At 38.8% G+C, this 15,000-nt stretch overlaps 1 protein-coding gene across 1 annotated transcript in view; it reads right to left on the reverse strand.

The window, feature by feature from the left end:
• The window catches only part of LOC138016520 (uncharacterized), a 37,804-nt gene that overhangs the window by 22,213 nt on the left and 591 nt on the right, over window positions 1-15,000 (reverse strand). The window contains exons 2-4 of the mRNA XM_068863686.1: window positions 14,758-14,908; window positions 9,601-10,870; window positions 5,146-5,331 (exon numbers count right to left, since the gene is read on the reverse strand). Of these exons, the coding sequence (XP_068719787.1) occupies window positions 5,146-5,331; window positions 9,601-10,834 (1,420 nt within the window). The 5' untranslated portion in view covers window positions 10,835-10,870; window positions 14,758-14,908. The remainder of the gene's footprint in view (window positions 1-5,145; window positions 5,332-9,600; window positions 10,871-14,757; window positions 14,909-15,000) is intronic.

Raw genomic sequence — 15,000 nt, forward strand, 5'->3', positions numbered from 1 at the left:
TTTTGGCATAAAACGAGGTATCCGAAAGTTGCCGCAAAGCTTCTTTTTGGTAAAGGTCGGACCGCCAAACAACTTCCGCGCCGCCTTTGTCGGCCGATTTGACAACTATGTCGTTGCGTTTACTAAGATTTTTAAGCGCCGCCCACTCTTCCGAGGAAAGGTTGGAAAATTTAGTGTTGCGATTAAATTTAAGTTTGTGAATGTCGTGATGGCATCTTTTGTTGAAAAAATCTAAAGAGGCAAATTGTCCCTCTGGGGGAGTCCATTTGGATTTGCGAACTAGAAGTGTTTCAAAAATATCTTTATTAGAAGTGTCCGAATCATCCTCTTTGTTGTGAAAAAAGGCTTTTAACTGAACGCGGCGAAGGAATTTTTCGACATCTTGCTTAATAGAAAATTCGTTGGTGCGTTTGGTAATAGGAACAAAATTTAGGCCCTTACTGAGAACAGATTTCTCTGAGTTAGTAAGCGGAAGATTTTCTGGAATTGTAATTACCGTATTATGGCTATGCAATGTAGTGTCGTCGGTAATTTGTGGACCTATTAATTGTTGAAGTTTAAGAGTCTTGGTTTGGTGTTAATGGTCAAACAGTCCAGAATTAAGTTGTCGGATTTTAGCGCGAATCGATTGTACTAAAATTGCTAGACAGATTTTAGTACAATCGATTTTAGTACAATCGATTCGCGCTAAAATCCGACACCTTAATTCTGGACTGTTTGACCATTTACACCAAACCAAGACTCTCAAACTTCAACAATTAATAGGTCCGCAAATTACCGACGACACTACATTGCATAGCCATAATACCGTAATTACAATTCCAGAAAATCTTCCGCTTACTGACTCAGAGAAATCTGTTCTCAGTAAGTGCCTAAATTTTGTTCCTATTACCAAACGCACCAACGAATTTTCTATTAAGCAAGATGTCGAAAAATTCCTTCGCCGCGTTCAGTTAAAAGCCTTTTTTCACGACAAAGAGGATGATTCGGACACTTCTAATAAAGATATTTTTGAAACACTTCTAGTTCGCAAATCCAAATGGACTCCCCCAGAGGGACAATTTGCCTCTTTAGATTTTTTCACCAAAAAATGCCGTCACGACATTCACAAACTTAACCCTTTAAGCCCCGAGGGGTTCCCCATTGACGAGTAAAATCGTCTGGCGTTAGACAGAGTAAAATCTATAAGTGCCACTTGGCACTATCGGGGCTGAAAGGGTTAAACGGGGACATAGTTTTTTCACGCTGTTAGCTTAACCCTTTAAGCCCCGAGGGGTTCCCCATTGACGAGTAAAATCGTCTGGCGTTAGACAGAGTAAAATCTATAAGTGCCACTTGGCACTCTCGGGGCTGAAAGGGTTAAACGGGGACATAGTTTTTTCACGCTGTTAGCTTAACCCTTTAAGCCCCGAGGGGTTCCCCATTGACGAGTAAAATCGTCTGGCGTTAGACAGAGTAAAATCTATAAGTGCCACTTGGCACTATCAGGGCTGAAAGGGTTAAACGGGGACATAGTTTTTTCACGCTGTTAGCTTAACCCTTTAAGCCCCGAGGGGTTCCCCATTGACGAGTAAAATCGTCTGGCGTTAGACAGAGTAAAATCTATAAGTGCCATTTGGCACTATCAGGGCTGAAAGGGTTAAAGTTTTTAATCACAACACTAAATTTTCCAACCTTTCCTCGGAAGAGTGGGCGGCGCTTAAAAATCTTAGTAAACGCAACGACATAGTTGTCAAATCGGCCGACAAAGGCGGCGCGGTAGTTGTTTGGCGGTCCGACCTTTACCAAAAAGAAGCTTTGCGGCAACTTTCGGATACCTCGTTTTATGCCAAAATCCCTAAAGATCTCACTTCCAAAAATCAAAAACTTGTCAAAGACACCATTCAAAATCTTATAGTTAATCAAGAATTACCGGACACTGCCACTAATCTCATCATCAACACCCCTAGAACTTCGTGCATTTACTTCTTGCCTAAAATTCACAAACCCAACAACCCAGGTCGACCTATCGTTTCTGCCTGTAGTTGCCCCACCGAACTCATTTCTAGCTACTTAGACAGGATTATGACGCCTATCGTCAAATCTTTGCCATCATACATTAAAGACAGTACACACGCACTACAAATTTTCCGCGATTTCAATTTCTCCGGCCAGGACAAACTTATTTTCACTATGGACATTACATCTCTATACACAGTCATTCCTAATAGCGAAGGTCTTCAAGCACTTAAACACTTTTTCGATCAATGCACTGTCAAAGAACCTAGCTCGGAAACGCTCCTCCGCCTTGCTGAACTAGTTTTAACGCTTAACTGTTTTTCATTCGCCGGCAACTATTACAAACAAATTAACGGTGTAGCGATGGGCACAAGAATGGGAACTAGCTATGCCAATCTTTTTGTAGGATATGTTGAACACCAATTTTTTAATCAATACAACGGCCCCAAACCTGAACTCTACGGCCGCTACATCGACGACTGCATCGGCGCTATTTCATCCAACAGAGAAGAACTCGATCAATTTATAACCTCCGTCAACTCTTTCCATCCGGCTCTTAAATATACCTGGGAAATCTCGGAAACTTCATTGGCTTTCCTAGATATCAAAGTTTCTATTAGAGGCAACGCGCTATATACTAGTGTGCACTACAAACCTACTGATTCACACAGTTATTTGTTGTATTCATCGTCACATCCATCACATGTCAAGAACTCCATTCCTTATTCTCAATTTCTTAGACTTCGACGTCTATGTAGTGATGCCTCCGATTTTTCGAGAAAATCAGAGGAGATGTGCCAGTTCTTCGAAAAACGTGGCTATCCTGTCTCTGTGGTCAAAGCGGGCCATCATCGCATCATCGCACCCAACAATTTGATCGACAGTCGTCACTACAAACGTCACAGAAAGATAAGAATGACAGAATTCCATTTACCCTCACTTTCCATCCTCATAATCACGCAGTCAAAAGCATCATTCTTAGTAATTTTAAATTACTCCAAAATGATCCCGAGACTGGTAGAATCTTTTCGCAACCTCCACTTATTTCATTCAAACGCGACAAAAACGTAGGCAACTTTTTAGTTAGAAGCGCGCTCAAAACTAACGAGCAACCCGGCACTTTCAAATGCGCACGCTCACGATGCAAAACTTGTCTTTTCATGGTTAACACTAGCAAGATATCGGGACCTAAGCGATCTGTTAAGATCACCGATCGTTTCACATGTACCTCCGCAAATGTCATTTATTGCATAACCTGTACGTTATGCAATAAATTATACATTGGTGAGACAGGTAGACGACTAGGTGACCGATTCCGCGAACACCTTCGCGATGTTGAGAAGAATGACAAGGATGCATCTAAGCCAGTCGCTCGCCATTTTAATCTGCCTAACCACTCCAAAAAACACATGGCTATCTGCGGCCTTTCCCTACATCTAGGTACGACGGAAAGCCGCAAGAATCTGGAACAAAAATTCATCTTTCATATCAGCACCCTTAATCCTCACGGTATTAACGAACGCTTTTCACTTAACTAATATATTCCTATTTTTCACGTTGCCATGTTACCACCAATAGCGTAGCTCCTACTCTACTATAAAAACTACACGTAACCCATAATCCCTCGATTCGCTCTGACGAAGGGCTAACGCTCGAAACGTCAGCTTTTAGAATCTCTGTACGGTATGGGGTACGGTGGCCAATTTACATTATCAACTCCGTTGATAAAACCAAATTCCTGTTACTTTAGTTCCGCAAACACCACAACCCGACTTCCGCTTGACGGGTCGTCTTCACCAAAAAGTCGATCCGACTCAGTTCGTGTGTATTGGACAACCCTCATAAAACAAGAAGTGGATTTAGAGTTCTCATTTGAGCTGTTCTCAATTGGCAAACTTAAAACAGAGCAATCAAAGTTGACGTGGTTATGAGAAGAATAGCAATACAGTAAGTAAATGCTGTTTTAACCGAAAGACGTCTGGAACATTCAGAAGGCCTTCGGGTGATTTATAGAGGGTATTCAGACATTGCCAAAAATGACATTCTTACAACCCAAAGATGAGTTACTAGACATTTCCAGATTTTTGTACTCTGGGGGTTGGCAGGTATGAACAGCAGATGGACATTCTGACTCACATTTCAGTTCATTTCACAATAATTTATTGTCTACCATACGATTGACTGTGTACATGAAACTTAATATAAATTTATTATGTAAAATATACCTGTGAGAGGCAAAACTGTACATGTATATATAGCTGAAGTTTTGAAAACAGGGTCAAACTTGGCTGCAAAATCCAAAGTGCAACTGCTGCCTTTGGCAGCAGTTGCACTGACGGTGAGCTTTAAATTCCTAGGGGGGGCTGCGTCATGGCTTGTCGCATGCAAGTCTAACAAGTGTGAGGTGTTAGTCCATAGCCAAAACAAGTCACTAGACCTCTCTATGGGAGGGTGAGGAAAGTAAATGATGACCTATAGGGTCTGAAAAACAGTTAAAGATATCCAATGCTAAAACAAGATGTCTGATTTATGTGAGATATATAGCTGAAGTTTTGAAAACAAGGTCAAACTTGGCTGCAAAATCCAAAGTGCAACTGCTGCCTTTGGCAGCAGTTGCACTGACGGTGAGCTTTAAATTCCTAGGGGGGGCTGCGTCATGGCTTGTCGCATGCAAGTCTAACAAGTGTGAGGTGTTAGTCCATAGCCAAAACAACTCACTAGACCTCTCTATGGGAGGGTGATGGAGGGAAATCTCCATGTGTTGGGTAAGGCAATAAGGCTTCCATGGGATATTAAATATTACTTCTTCTGAAGTCACCTTAGTGATGTTTGAAAGATTAGTTCGAAATATAGCAGACATATTAATGGCCTTAACTGCCTTAATGGCTGATGATATTAGCCTTTTTCTCACACATATACATTTTTTGTTTAAATTTCCAGGTCCAAGTCACAAGTTGCCAAATGGCAATGACTCTGACTTCTTAAATTAAAAGATGTTGTCAATGGAAAGGTTAGAGTCTAGTTACTGACAAAATATAACCATCCCATCTATTCTAGTCTAATTTAAAGACAAATTAAGATACGTGGGAAGGACCCGGTTTTCATAAGATCAGCTAGATATGTAACTATAACTACTGTACACTGCACCTTCCTCCAAATTGGATTCTGACATCTTTGTTTTGCCTGACTTCTTTGCATTTTCCTTCAGTGTGGTCACTTCACATTCCATCACACCAGCATGCTGTTCCATTATTTTTGGGTCAGCCTGGCAAACTGTGACTGGCAAACTGCTAACTGAGCCATCTTCTGCTGTGGCTTGAAAAGTAGAGTTCTCTGACAAAGAGACCAAAATAACGTGGAAATTGGATGATTCTGCCACCATCAACTGAGACAGATAATTTTTTTTTAAAAGAAGCAGGAAAAAAAAATTGATCACACAATCCAGACTTGAGGTTCCTGTACATGATGCTCTAGGTTGGCCAAATAATGCACAAAAATTAATAATTAATCAACTTTCCTCAAAATTTTAGGACTTATAATGTTCTTGTTTTCAATTAAAACAATTCCTTATTCACCCACCATACATGCACTTTTTGGTTTGAATAACCAGTACTCTGTGGCTAATTAAATAAATGTAAGATGGTTTTACTCACTTTCTTCTTAAATTAAGCTGAAGTTACAAACAGTTTCTTTTGTTTCTCATTTAACAAACAGCGCTGCCGGAGAAAACAGAACTTTGTGCACACAATAATTCTTGAATATCAAACATGAAACATTACCAGAAAAAAAAAAACAGACATTTTTTTGATTTTCATTTCCAACACATCTGTTGAAATTAAAACAAAAATTCTAAAAATTCCAAAAATGGTCATTAAAGTTTGTTGTTCTTTACACTGCATCTCTCTCTCCAACTGTAAGCTTGTCCAGACATCCTCCTTACTAATTTACATGTATGTCATTAGAGTATTTTAAATAAAGAAATGTTGAAATGTAAGGCTTGAAAAAAAATACATTTTTTAATGTTTGAGAAAACCTCCAGTACAACAATTAGCTTTAACTTACACTCAAACACACCTAACCCCCCCCCCCCCCCCCCCAAAAAAAAAATCCCCAAATCAATAGGCGAGTAAACTCGATTTTAAACGATATATGGTAATGTATGGCTTAGTTAAACATTTTTTAATGTTTGAGCATACCTACAATGTACAATGTATATTAACAAACCTTAACTCCTAACTTCAACCCATTTAAACATAAAGGTCCCCCAATCAGCGAGTTAAATTGTCTGGCGTTAGCCAGAGTAAAGTCTCATTCTCAGGTGGGAAGGGTTAAAGGGGACGTTAAAGAACAAGCAACTCATTTTATAGAATGTTCATGTTTTTAGATCCTTTTGTAGGAGTTGAGTAGTGGTGGATATCTACTGTGAAGTGAGAAGCAGTAAGGTAAAAATATCTACCACTTTCACCAACACTGAGGTCAATACATGTAATAAGTTTTAGTTTTTAGTACAAGTACAATGTATATGTTGTAGTTCAATTTGCACTTTGGTACAATTTGTTTTTGAACTGGTACAGAATATATTGAACTGGTACAAAATAGTTTGAACTGGTACAATTATAATTGTACTGGTGCAAAAACAGTGAAAATAGTTTAATGTTTGTTGAACACAAAGAACACACTTCATTGATAACAGCTGTTTGCCATTCATTTACTTATAGTTCAAGAGGTTACTGAAATAAGGTTTGCTGAGCATTCAGAGCAGGACAGAAATAGAAAGACTTGCTGGAAATACTTCACAGTCTACAATGTAGTTTGACCAAGAATAACATGAGTGGTTTTAAGCACTACTTTACACAATTTAAGCCTAAACACTTGTTCTAGAATGGTTAGCTTTTATTTACAGACATGATGTACTAAACATAAACATTAAGAATTTATTTTAAAGCCTGTTCATTTAGTGTATGTGGCAACAAGGGCTAGGGATTGTTTTTTGGCTTATCGTCAAGTTACCATGAGTGTACCAGTTCTGCTGTTGGTTTGGATTAGTTTTATCAAGTTGTGTGTACAATTCAGTTTGCAGACTACATGAATTATGTCACTGTTTCAATAAGACAAGAAATAATGCACAGAAAACTTACAATTTAATTTTGCTATTTGTCATTAAATTAATAAAAATTATAGTATTTTGAGATTAGTGTCTTGTAGCAATTTGTTTTGTTTTTCCATATCAAGACATCTCAATGAGTAGTATAGGGGAAACTTAGCACCAATCAGCAACTTGCTGCATGCTGCTGTAAAAGATGTTTTGGTAGAGAAATGTAGTTTCACATTAGTGGCAATACAAGGATAGAATCGCAAGGGTGTGATCAGAGTGTTAACTTTGCCATACTCTGGCACAATTCTTACATATCCACTCTCTTCAATTTCGATGATTTGACTCAAGAGCATATTGGGGTGAAAAGGGTTGATCTTGTCTACTTTGTTTATTTTTATTGCTACCATGTCCGAAATCTTAAATTTCGGTTGTTTTTGTGCTTGCTTTCTTGTTTGCTTGTGATAGTCTTCTGCTGTTCGTGTAATGGACATAAACTTACGAACAACTTTACGCTTACTTCTGAATAGTTGTCATTCTCCCATTTACTTGTGATTTCACGTCCTCTATGTGCTGTTCTTTGGTGTGCTAAGACTAAGAGGGTCGTAGAGTTTACTCTTTGGGATAACAGTGTTTCTGTCAGGTGTTTGCAGTTTTCGGAGCAACTTTTCGGAGTTTTCGGAGCAACTTCAACCGCGCACCGGTGGCTCAGTTGGTTGAGCACCGGGCTGTCACGCGGGAGGTCGTGAGTTCAACTCCGGCCGGACCAACACTCAGGGTTTTTTAAATAACTGAGGAGAAAGTGCTGCCTTTGTAATTACATCTGCACATGGTTAGACTCTATAGTCTTCTCGGATAAGGACGATAAGCCGGAGGTCCCGTCTCACAACCCTTTAATGTTCATAATCCTGTGGGACGTAAAAGAACCCACACTCTTGTCGCAAAGAGTAGGGCATGTAGTTCCCGGTGTTGTGGTCTGTCTTCTGTGGTGTATCATGGTTGGGAAGGTAAATGCTCGTAGATATTAGCTACACCAAGCTACTCTAAAATCCGAGGGTAAAGAAAGATATATGATATGATATGATATACCCCGCCACAGCTAACCACTATTGTTTCCCCAATGCGGCATCTTTTGAAGAACGAGACTTTTATACAATAGAGCCTATTCTTATTCAATGAAATGCAAATAAGTGGCGGGGTACTCTGAAGATTAGCCCAGTTTTCCTTGGTGGTATGTCCATTTCTTTCTTTGCAATGTCTTTAGTTGTGACTGAGATAGGTTGCCTTCCGTTTCTCTTGAATCACTATACTCGATTTTTCACTTTGAATTTTCAAGTATTCCATTGCTTCATTGTAAAATTGATCTTCAATAAACATGGTTAGTTGTGATGTATTTGGCTTCTGCTTTTGCTTAAAGTCATCTAATCTTTGATAAAATATTTCTTGTGATACAGTACACTGCATTGTCTAGCTGTTTTCTGTTTTCTGCTTGTGCGGTCAAGTGGATAAGAGAGTGGACAACAGATCCAGAGGTAGGGAGTTCAAGTTCAAGTCCAAGTTCGGGTGAGTAAAAAAGAAAATCTTGAGTATACTGTGTAAAGTCTGTCATAGAAGGAGTGGGCATAAGGGTATGCAAGGAGGGGGGCCACCTGCAAAATAAGGGGGAATAGAAATGTGAAAGAAAGGGGGGTTGAGTAGAGGTGATGGGGAAGATGAGGGAGGGGTAATAAAGTAGAAGAAAAGAAAGAATTAACATATTCTTTTTTAGACCCCCTAAAAACCACGCCCCTGTTTTTTAACTACACCCCAAAAAAAGTACCAGTACAATTAAAATTGTACCAGTTCAATATATTCTGTACTAGTTCAGAAAAAATTGTACCAAAGGAACAAATTGTACTACAACATATATACCACACAAGTTGAATAATCAACTGAACAGCCACCTTGTTTATTGATAAAATTTGCTCCTTGGTAACTGAAGCAAAGCAGGAAGCATTTTAGTTTTCTCTGTTTGCACTGAGTTGAATACATGTGAAGTAGTACATGCTACCCACTCCCAAGCCACAATCCTGGACAAAATTGTTGAGACACTTTTCTGTCTATGTAAACAATTTCTTTATACTACTTTTGAATCCCCCTTTCCCCCAATACAATGTTGAGGGATAACCATGTCTGTTGAGCTTCTTCAAAAACAACATTGTCTTTGGTGGGGTAGGGGGAGGGGGAGAGATGCACACTTTTGCAGCTGTCATTGTCAACACTTGAGAAGAGTCTCAACGAGTTTTGTCGAGAATTGTAGGCAATCACAACAAGCAGAAAGCACTACTTACTTTTGTGGTATACATGTAATACTTGTCTAATAATAAAATAAAATTATTTGTATTTATATTGTTGGCACCTCCTCTTTTCCCTCTTCATCCCAGGCCAGAAAGCAAAGAGCAGGGCTTGTGCTAAATCATAACCTAAAAGGACAAACATTTCTAAAACCAAAACACAAATAAGTACAATACCATGAACCATTTTCCACAGTTTCTCCACGAGATTTCCACACTGTTCCTTCCAACAGAACTTTTCTTTATAAGATTCTCTTAGTGAGGTCATCTCACGAAGCCGCTTTTTATGTTTTGCTCTGACACCTTCAATTTTTTTTGCCCATTTAGCAGGATCATTTGAGCACACTATGCATGTGTCTCCAAAGTCAATCTCTTCTAATGCTCTTGCAAATCCTGAATTACTTCCTACAAGAATTGGTAAACCAGCTGATAAACCTTCAAGGGCTACAAGACCAAATCCCTCTGATTTTGAAGGCATGATAACAAGGTCAACTTCACAAAAGAGATCTCTCATTCCTGCACGGCTCTGTACAAATTTTCGCACTGTCAGCTGCTCATCAGTAATTCCACAGTTGAGAAGCCTTCTCCTGACCTCATCCTGCTTCCCATCAGGGGCACCCACAAACAGAAGATAATAACGTTTCCCTTTCAGGCGTTGATCAACAAATGCCTTAACAGCAATGTCATATCCCTTCAGTTCAAAGTCCTCCTCATCTCCACGTCCACACAACAACACCTTGAAATCATCTTTACTCTCAACTTTGGCCTGTTGCACTAAATCCCCAAATTCCCTATTAAACAGACCAGGAACTATTTCAAAAATATCCCTATCTTTCTTACTCCCCTTCAGATAGGAAGAGTAAGCCTTTTCAAGTCTTGGTCCAACTGGAACAACAAGATCAGCTTCTTTGCAAAGTTCAACCTCATCCCAGTGCTTCTGTTCACCTCTTGAAGTAGGATTATCATAACCCTTATATTTGCTGAGGTCCTCTGGGGCAGTATGCACCATGTGCACCCACTTACAATTTTGGAATTGTGCAGAACGTTTTATGACTTGAACTTGCCTTCCAAGTTTCACACCATGGCCAATAACAACATCCATTCTGTGATCTTCAGGTGGGAAGCACAAACAGTCGAGAGGTTCACGGAAGCCTGGGCGTTGCCTTGCATCAAGAACATTGATTTCAAGATCTTTGGCTGCCTTTCTGTCTTCATCTTTACAAGCACCCTCTGGGACCAACATAGAAATGCTGACATTTGAATGTTGGGACAGATGAATTGCAAGCTCTCTGTTTAATGTTGACAACCCACCCGCCAATGAATTCCATTCGCTCCCTAAAAGAGTAATGTTCAGTGCTTCCTTCCTTTGGGCAAAAATCTTCTCTGCTTCAACAGATACTTCTTGTGACATGACTTCAATTCCAATTGACAGACACCTGAAATGGTACTGTAATATACAATAACACTCAGAGTATTTATTAACAGCGATTACCATGATAATTATTTTACAGCGAAATACTCACCCCAATACTGTATATGGTAATTTTGGCAAAAGTTACGTGTACAGATAGGAGGTGGGTGCTTATTGGAAAATAGGCAATGGACAAGTGATGTTTACAATGTACTTTCTAGACTGCACAACATAAGCATAAGCTTCCTACATGTAGATGAGTGCTTTTATTACTCCCAGAGGAAATGTTGTGAAATTGCTTCAATGAAAAAAAAGCAAAGAATGGAACAAACAATAATTATTTTCATCACAACTTTTTGTCGTCATCCAAACACTGGTTTATTGTAAATAAGGTATTGACCAATAGTGCTAACTTGATATTAATGAGCTAGGAAAGTCATGCAAGTAACACAATGTAAAAAAATTAATGTACAGTAGGTATCTTACTGAAGCAGCTTCAGTGCCAGAATTAATACAGAAAGCCTTTCTTCTTCAATTTCAAAATTACATGGGCTTATCCTGACCTACATGTAGTGCACAGGTGCAAGGACTATCACTGCAGAACCCTGGACTCTAATATTAAACACACAACTTCAACTTCTACATGTATTTTTGGCCTTCATGAAAGACTTTACAAACTGTACATTTGTATAAAGTCAAAAGTATGACTCTTTGCTGATGGCATGTAGTTCTTAATTTTAAATATCTAGTTGTTTAATCTATGTATGATTGTGTTCAATTACAGAAAGCCTGGAGACGTGGGAGAAAGATTGGAAGATGGAATTTAATATTGCCAGATGTAATGTCCTAAGAATTACATGTACAAGACGACGTGTGCCCAACTACACACTTCAATTGGCTGCTACCTCGATGGAATTGCCTTTACCAAGTATCTGGGAGTGTATCTTTCCACAGATCTTAGATGGAATGCGCATGTGAGGTATATCACAAACAAGGCAAACAAATTGCTGGGTTTTCTCAAGTGAAATCTAAAACACTGCACCACATCAACGAAGGAGAACCTTGGCATATAAATCATTATCTCTTATCCAGCCTATCGTTAAATACTGCTCTTCTGTCTGGGACTGTTACACAGCTAAAAACATCAATCAAGTGGAAATGGTTCAGAGGAGGGCAGCTCGTTGGGTTCTTTCTCGTTACAATCGTCAGGATAGCGTGACTGATATGCCAAATGAAACTGGACTCGAAATCAATGCAATCCAGGGCTCGGTTGTTCAAAAGCCGATTAATATGCACAATGGTATATTCTGGTTATGTAATGTCAGTGAACATATCAGATACAACAAAGGCAACAATGATTGTCGACAAAAGGGATTAGTTAACACTAATCCCAGATTAAAAATCAACCAAGGAGTTTATTTCTCTTCTCCTAAATGCTGTTCAACGCTGATATTTGGTATCAAACAACTTGACACCTCCTAATATATTTAAGCTATTCAGCCATCAAGCTGATATTCATCCTTACGAGACGAGGTCATCGCAAAGAGGAGATTATTTTCTTAAACGTTCGAGAATAGATATTCAAAAAAGATCTTTCTCAAGAATTGGCGTTAAAATTTGGAATAGCATATCTTGTGAAGTCCGCCAGATGTCAAAATCTAACTTCAAAAATAATGTTGATGATATCCTCTTACAAAGACTGCTAAAATATGATGATTACATTGATGTTTCGATAATATTGGCAAATTTTGACTCCTTAGTTTAGTATGTCATGTAGTTAAAAATTTATTTATTCAATGTAAACTACTTTTTTCATGTTTATTTATGTTATACTGTACAAGTTTTAAGCTGTTCTCCACTGCACTAACTGTATTCTAAAACTAATTTATTTTATTTTATTTATTTATTTATTTTTATGTGAATGTGTAGTTATGTATTTGTAACCATTTTATCTGGAATATTTATTGTAAGCAATGCTCGCCTCGACTAGCTATTGCTAACTGCGAGCATTGCATAGTTTTGTGATATTTTATGCAAAATACATAATAAAAACTGAAAAAAAAAAATGAAAACTGAAACTAAAAACTTCACATTAGAAGAAGTCAATCTTGAAAAACAAAAGTAAACGAGAGAAATTTTCACCAAAAAGTTGAAAACATGAAACAAAAGTTTACACTAATCCTGGATTAAGTTAATCGGTTTTCGAAACAACCGGGCCCAGTAGAATAATTGCTGAGCACAAGAGGAAATTAGACCTGCAAACCCTGAGTGGTACATGTAGAGTGGTTGTTGCAAGGGGAGGCAGTATGATGGGTTGTTTGTGGGATGGACTTGTAATCCAGGCTTCCTAGCTGCAGCCCCCCTCGGACCACTAGTTGAAGTTGTTTTGGGTAGTCCCTGTTTAGTTTTGCAGCTGCAGGCCTTGTACATGTAAATAGCCAACTGATGTGTCTCCTGCTAGTTGGAATTCTTCAATAGGTAAGTATTATTGGTCCTGAAAAGCCCCTGAGGAGAGCAGGCAGTTAAGTGCTGGAAACTAGGCACTCTAAACAGGAGGCTTTTTGGTGAATTTTAAATGTTTCTTTCCACCAGGGTTGACTTTTGAGTGATTTTCAAAATTATCTAATAGCTATGCAAAAACCTGGACCGAAGTCCACAGGAAAAGCAAAGGGGAGGGGGGGAGAAGACAGAGCAAGAAACTGCCTGCAATCAACCCCAAAAGATCTTCGAAAACTAATATTCACCAACGGATGGGGAAAATACTGTTCCTGATTGGCTGATTAAAGTGTCACAAAAATCTGCCTGCCGGTCAAAATTTAATGCTCCCTTTGTGAAAGTATCAAGAGAAACATAGCAGAAAGAATAACTTCATTGCATGAGCTTGGATTTTTCTGGTGTTCTTAAAACAAGGGCAGAAAGACCATATAAAAAAAAGGAAATAAATGGAGGTGATTTTTTTGGTGGTCCTTTCCATGGTATTTGGCAGGAGCTTCATACTGGTATTTCAGCTATCTCTAAAAATAAAGGAGAAGATGACCAGGGAAATGTGTTCTGCATTAATAATCACACCTTTGAGAAGTATCATTGATGATCACATTAAAGAGGCTGAAGGTTAGGGGTAACAGCAACCTTTTTGGTGGCTGCTAAGCTGGAAGATGCATCCATTGGCAAGACAAGTTCCAGAAAGTTCACATCAGCAGAAGTTGCGCTGAACAAGGCATTTTTCAAGGTGGCTAAAAGGACATTCTAATAACTTCCACAAAAGATTGTTGGATATCATTGTTGATGAAGCGCACACAGTAGAAACATGGACAGAGAAATGGTAATACATGTAGTAAGTTGACATGTTAGCTCCATCATGAAAATATTTCCCCAATGAAATACGAATTGTGTTTCTGCCAATGTTTGCACAAGGAATGCTATGATTGGTTGCTAGTTCACATGAAACCTGTGCTAGTCACACATGATTGGAAATGGGACTTTCAAAGATCTTGTGGGGTTGATTGCAGGCCGTTTCACGCTTGTTCTCCTCACCCCCTAACTCTCTCTAACCTTTTGCATGGCCATTACATTCAAACAATCACTCGAAAGTCATTACCCCAGTAGAAAGAATTAAGTGTCTAAAATTCACCAAAGCTGCTGCTATGCAGGCTCTCTTTAGCCAGAGCTCTAAAAAGACCACTCAAAGATGTACGGGAAATTTAAGTCTAATCTAACCTTAAATGGCCTCGAATCCGCAAAAGCAATCATGCTACAAACTGCACGCACTGCAGGAAAACCTGCATTTGCACTTGCACTTCATGGCAAGGCTGAAGGGTCCCTAACAGGACAGCTCTCCCAGGATAAACTTTAAAAAATCTCATCAGTTATACTGTAGGTCTCGATAAATTATTAAGAAATCAAAGGGATACATTAGGCTGTACCTTTGCAGTGGTTTCACTTCATCTGTGATGTTCAATTTCTTGAAATACCAATTACTACATGAAAATTCTTAGTCTCTCACAAAATTCAAATAAGCATAGTGACAAACATTTGATGAGCTGTTGCTTGATCTTTCTCTGAGAGACTGGAACACTATAAAAGGGATCAGAAAAAGAACATTTATGACGGACGAAACGTCAAGTAATGCTTAAGTTTATATAATTACCAATGCAAGCTCAACTCCT

The sequence above is a fragment of the Montipora capricornis genome, chromosome 1 (genome assembly GCF_036669925.1).
Source record: "Montipora capricornis isolate CH-2021 chromosome 1, ASM3666992v2, whole genome shotgun sequence".
NCBI classification, from domain to species: Eukaryota; Metazoa; Cnidaria; class Anthozoa; order Scleractinia; family Acroporidae; genus Montipora; species Montipora capricornis.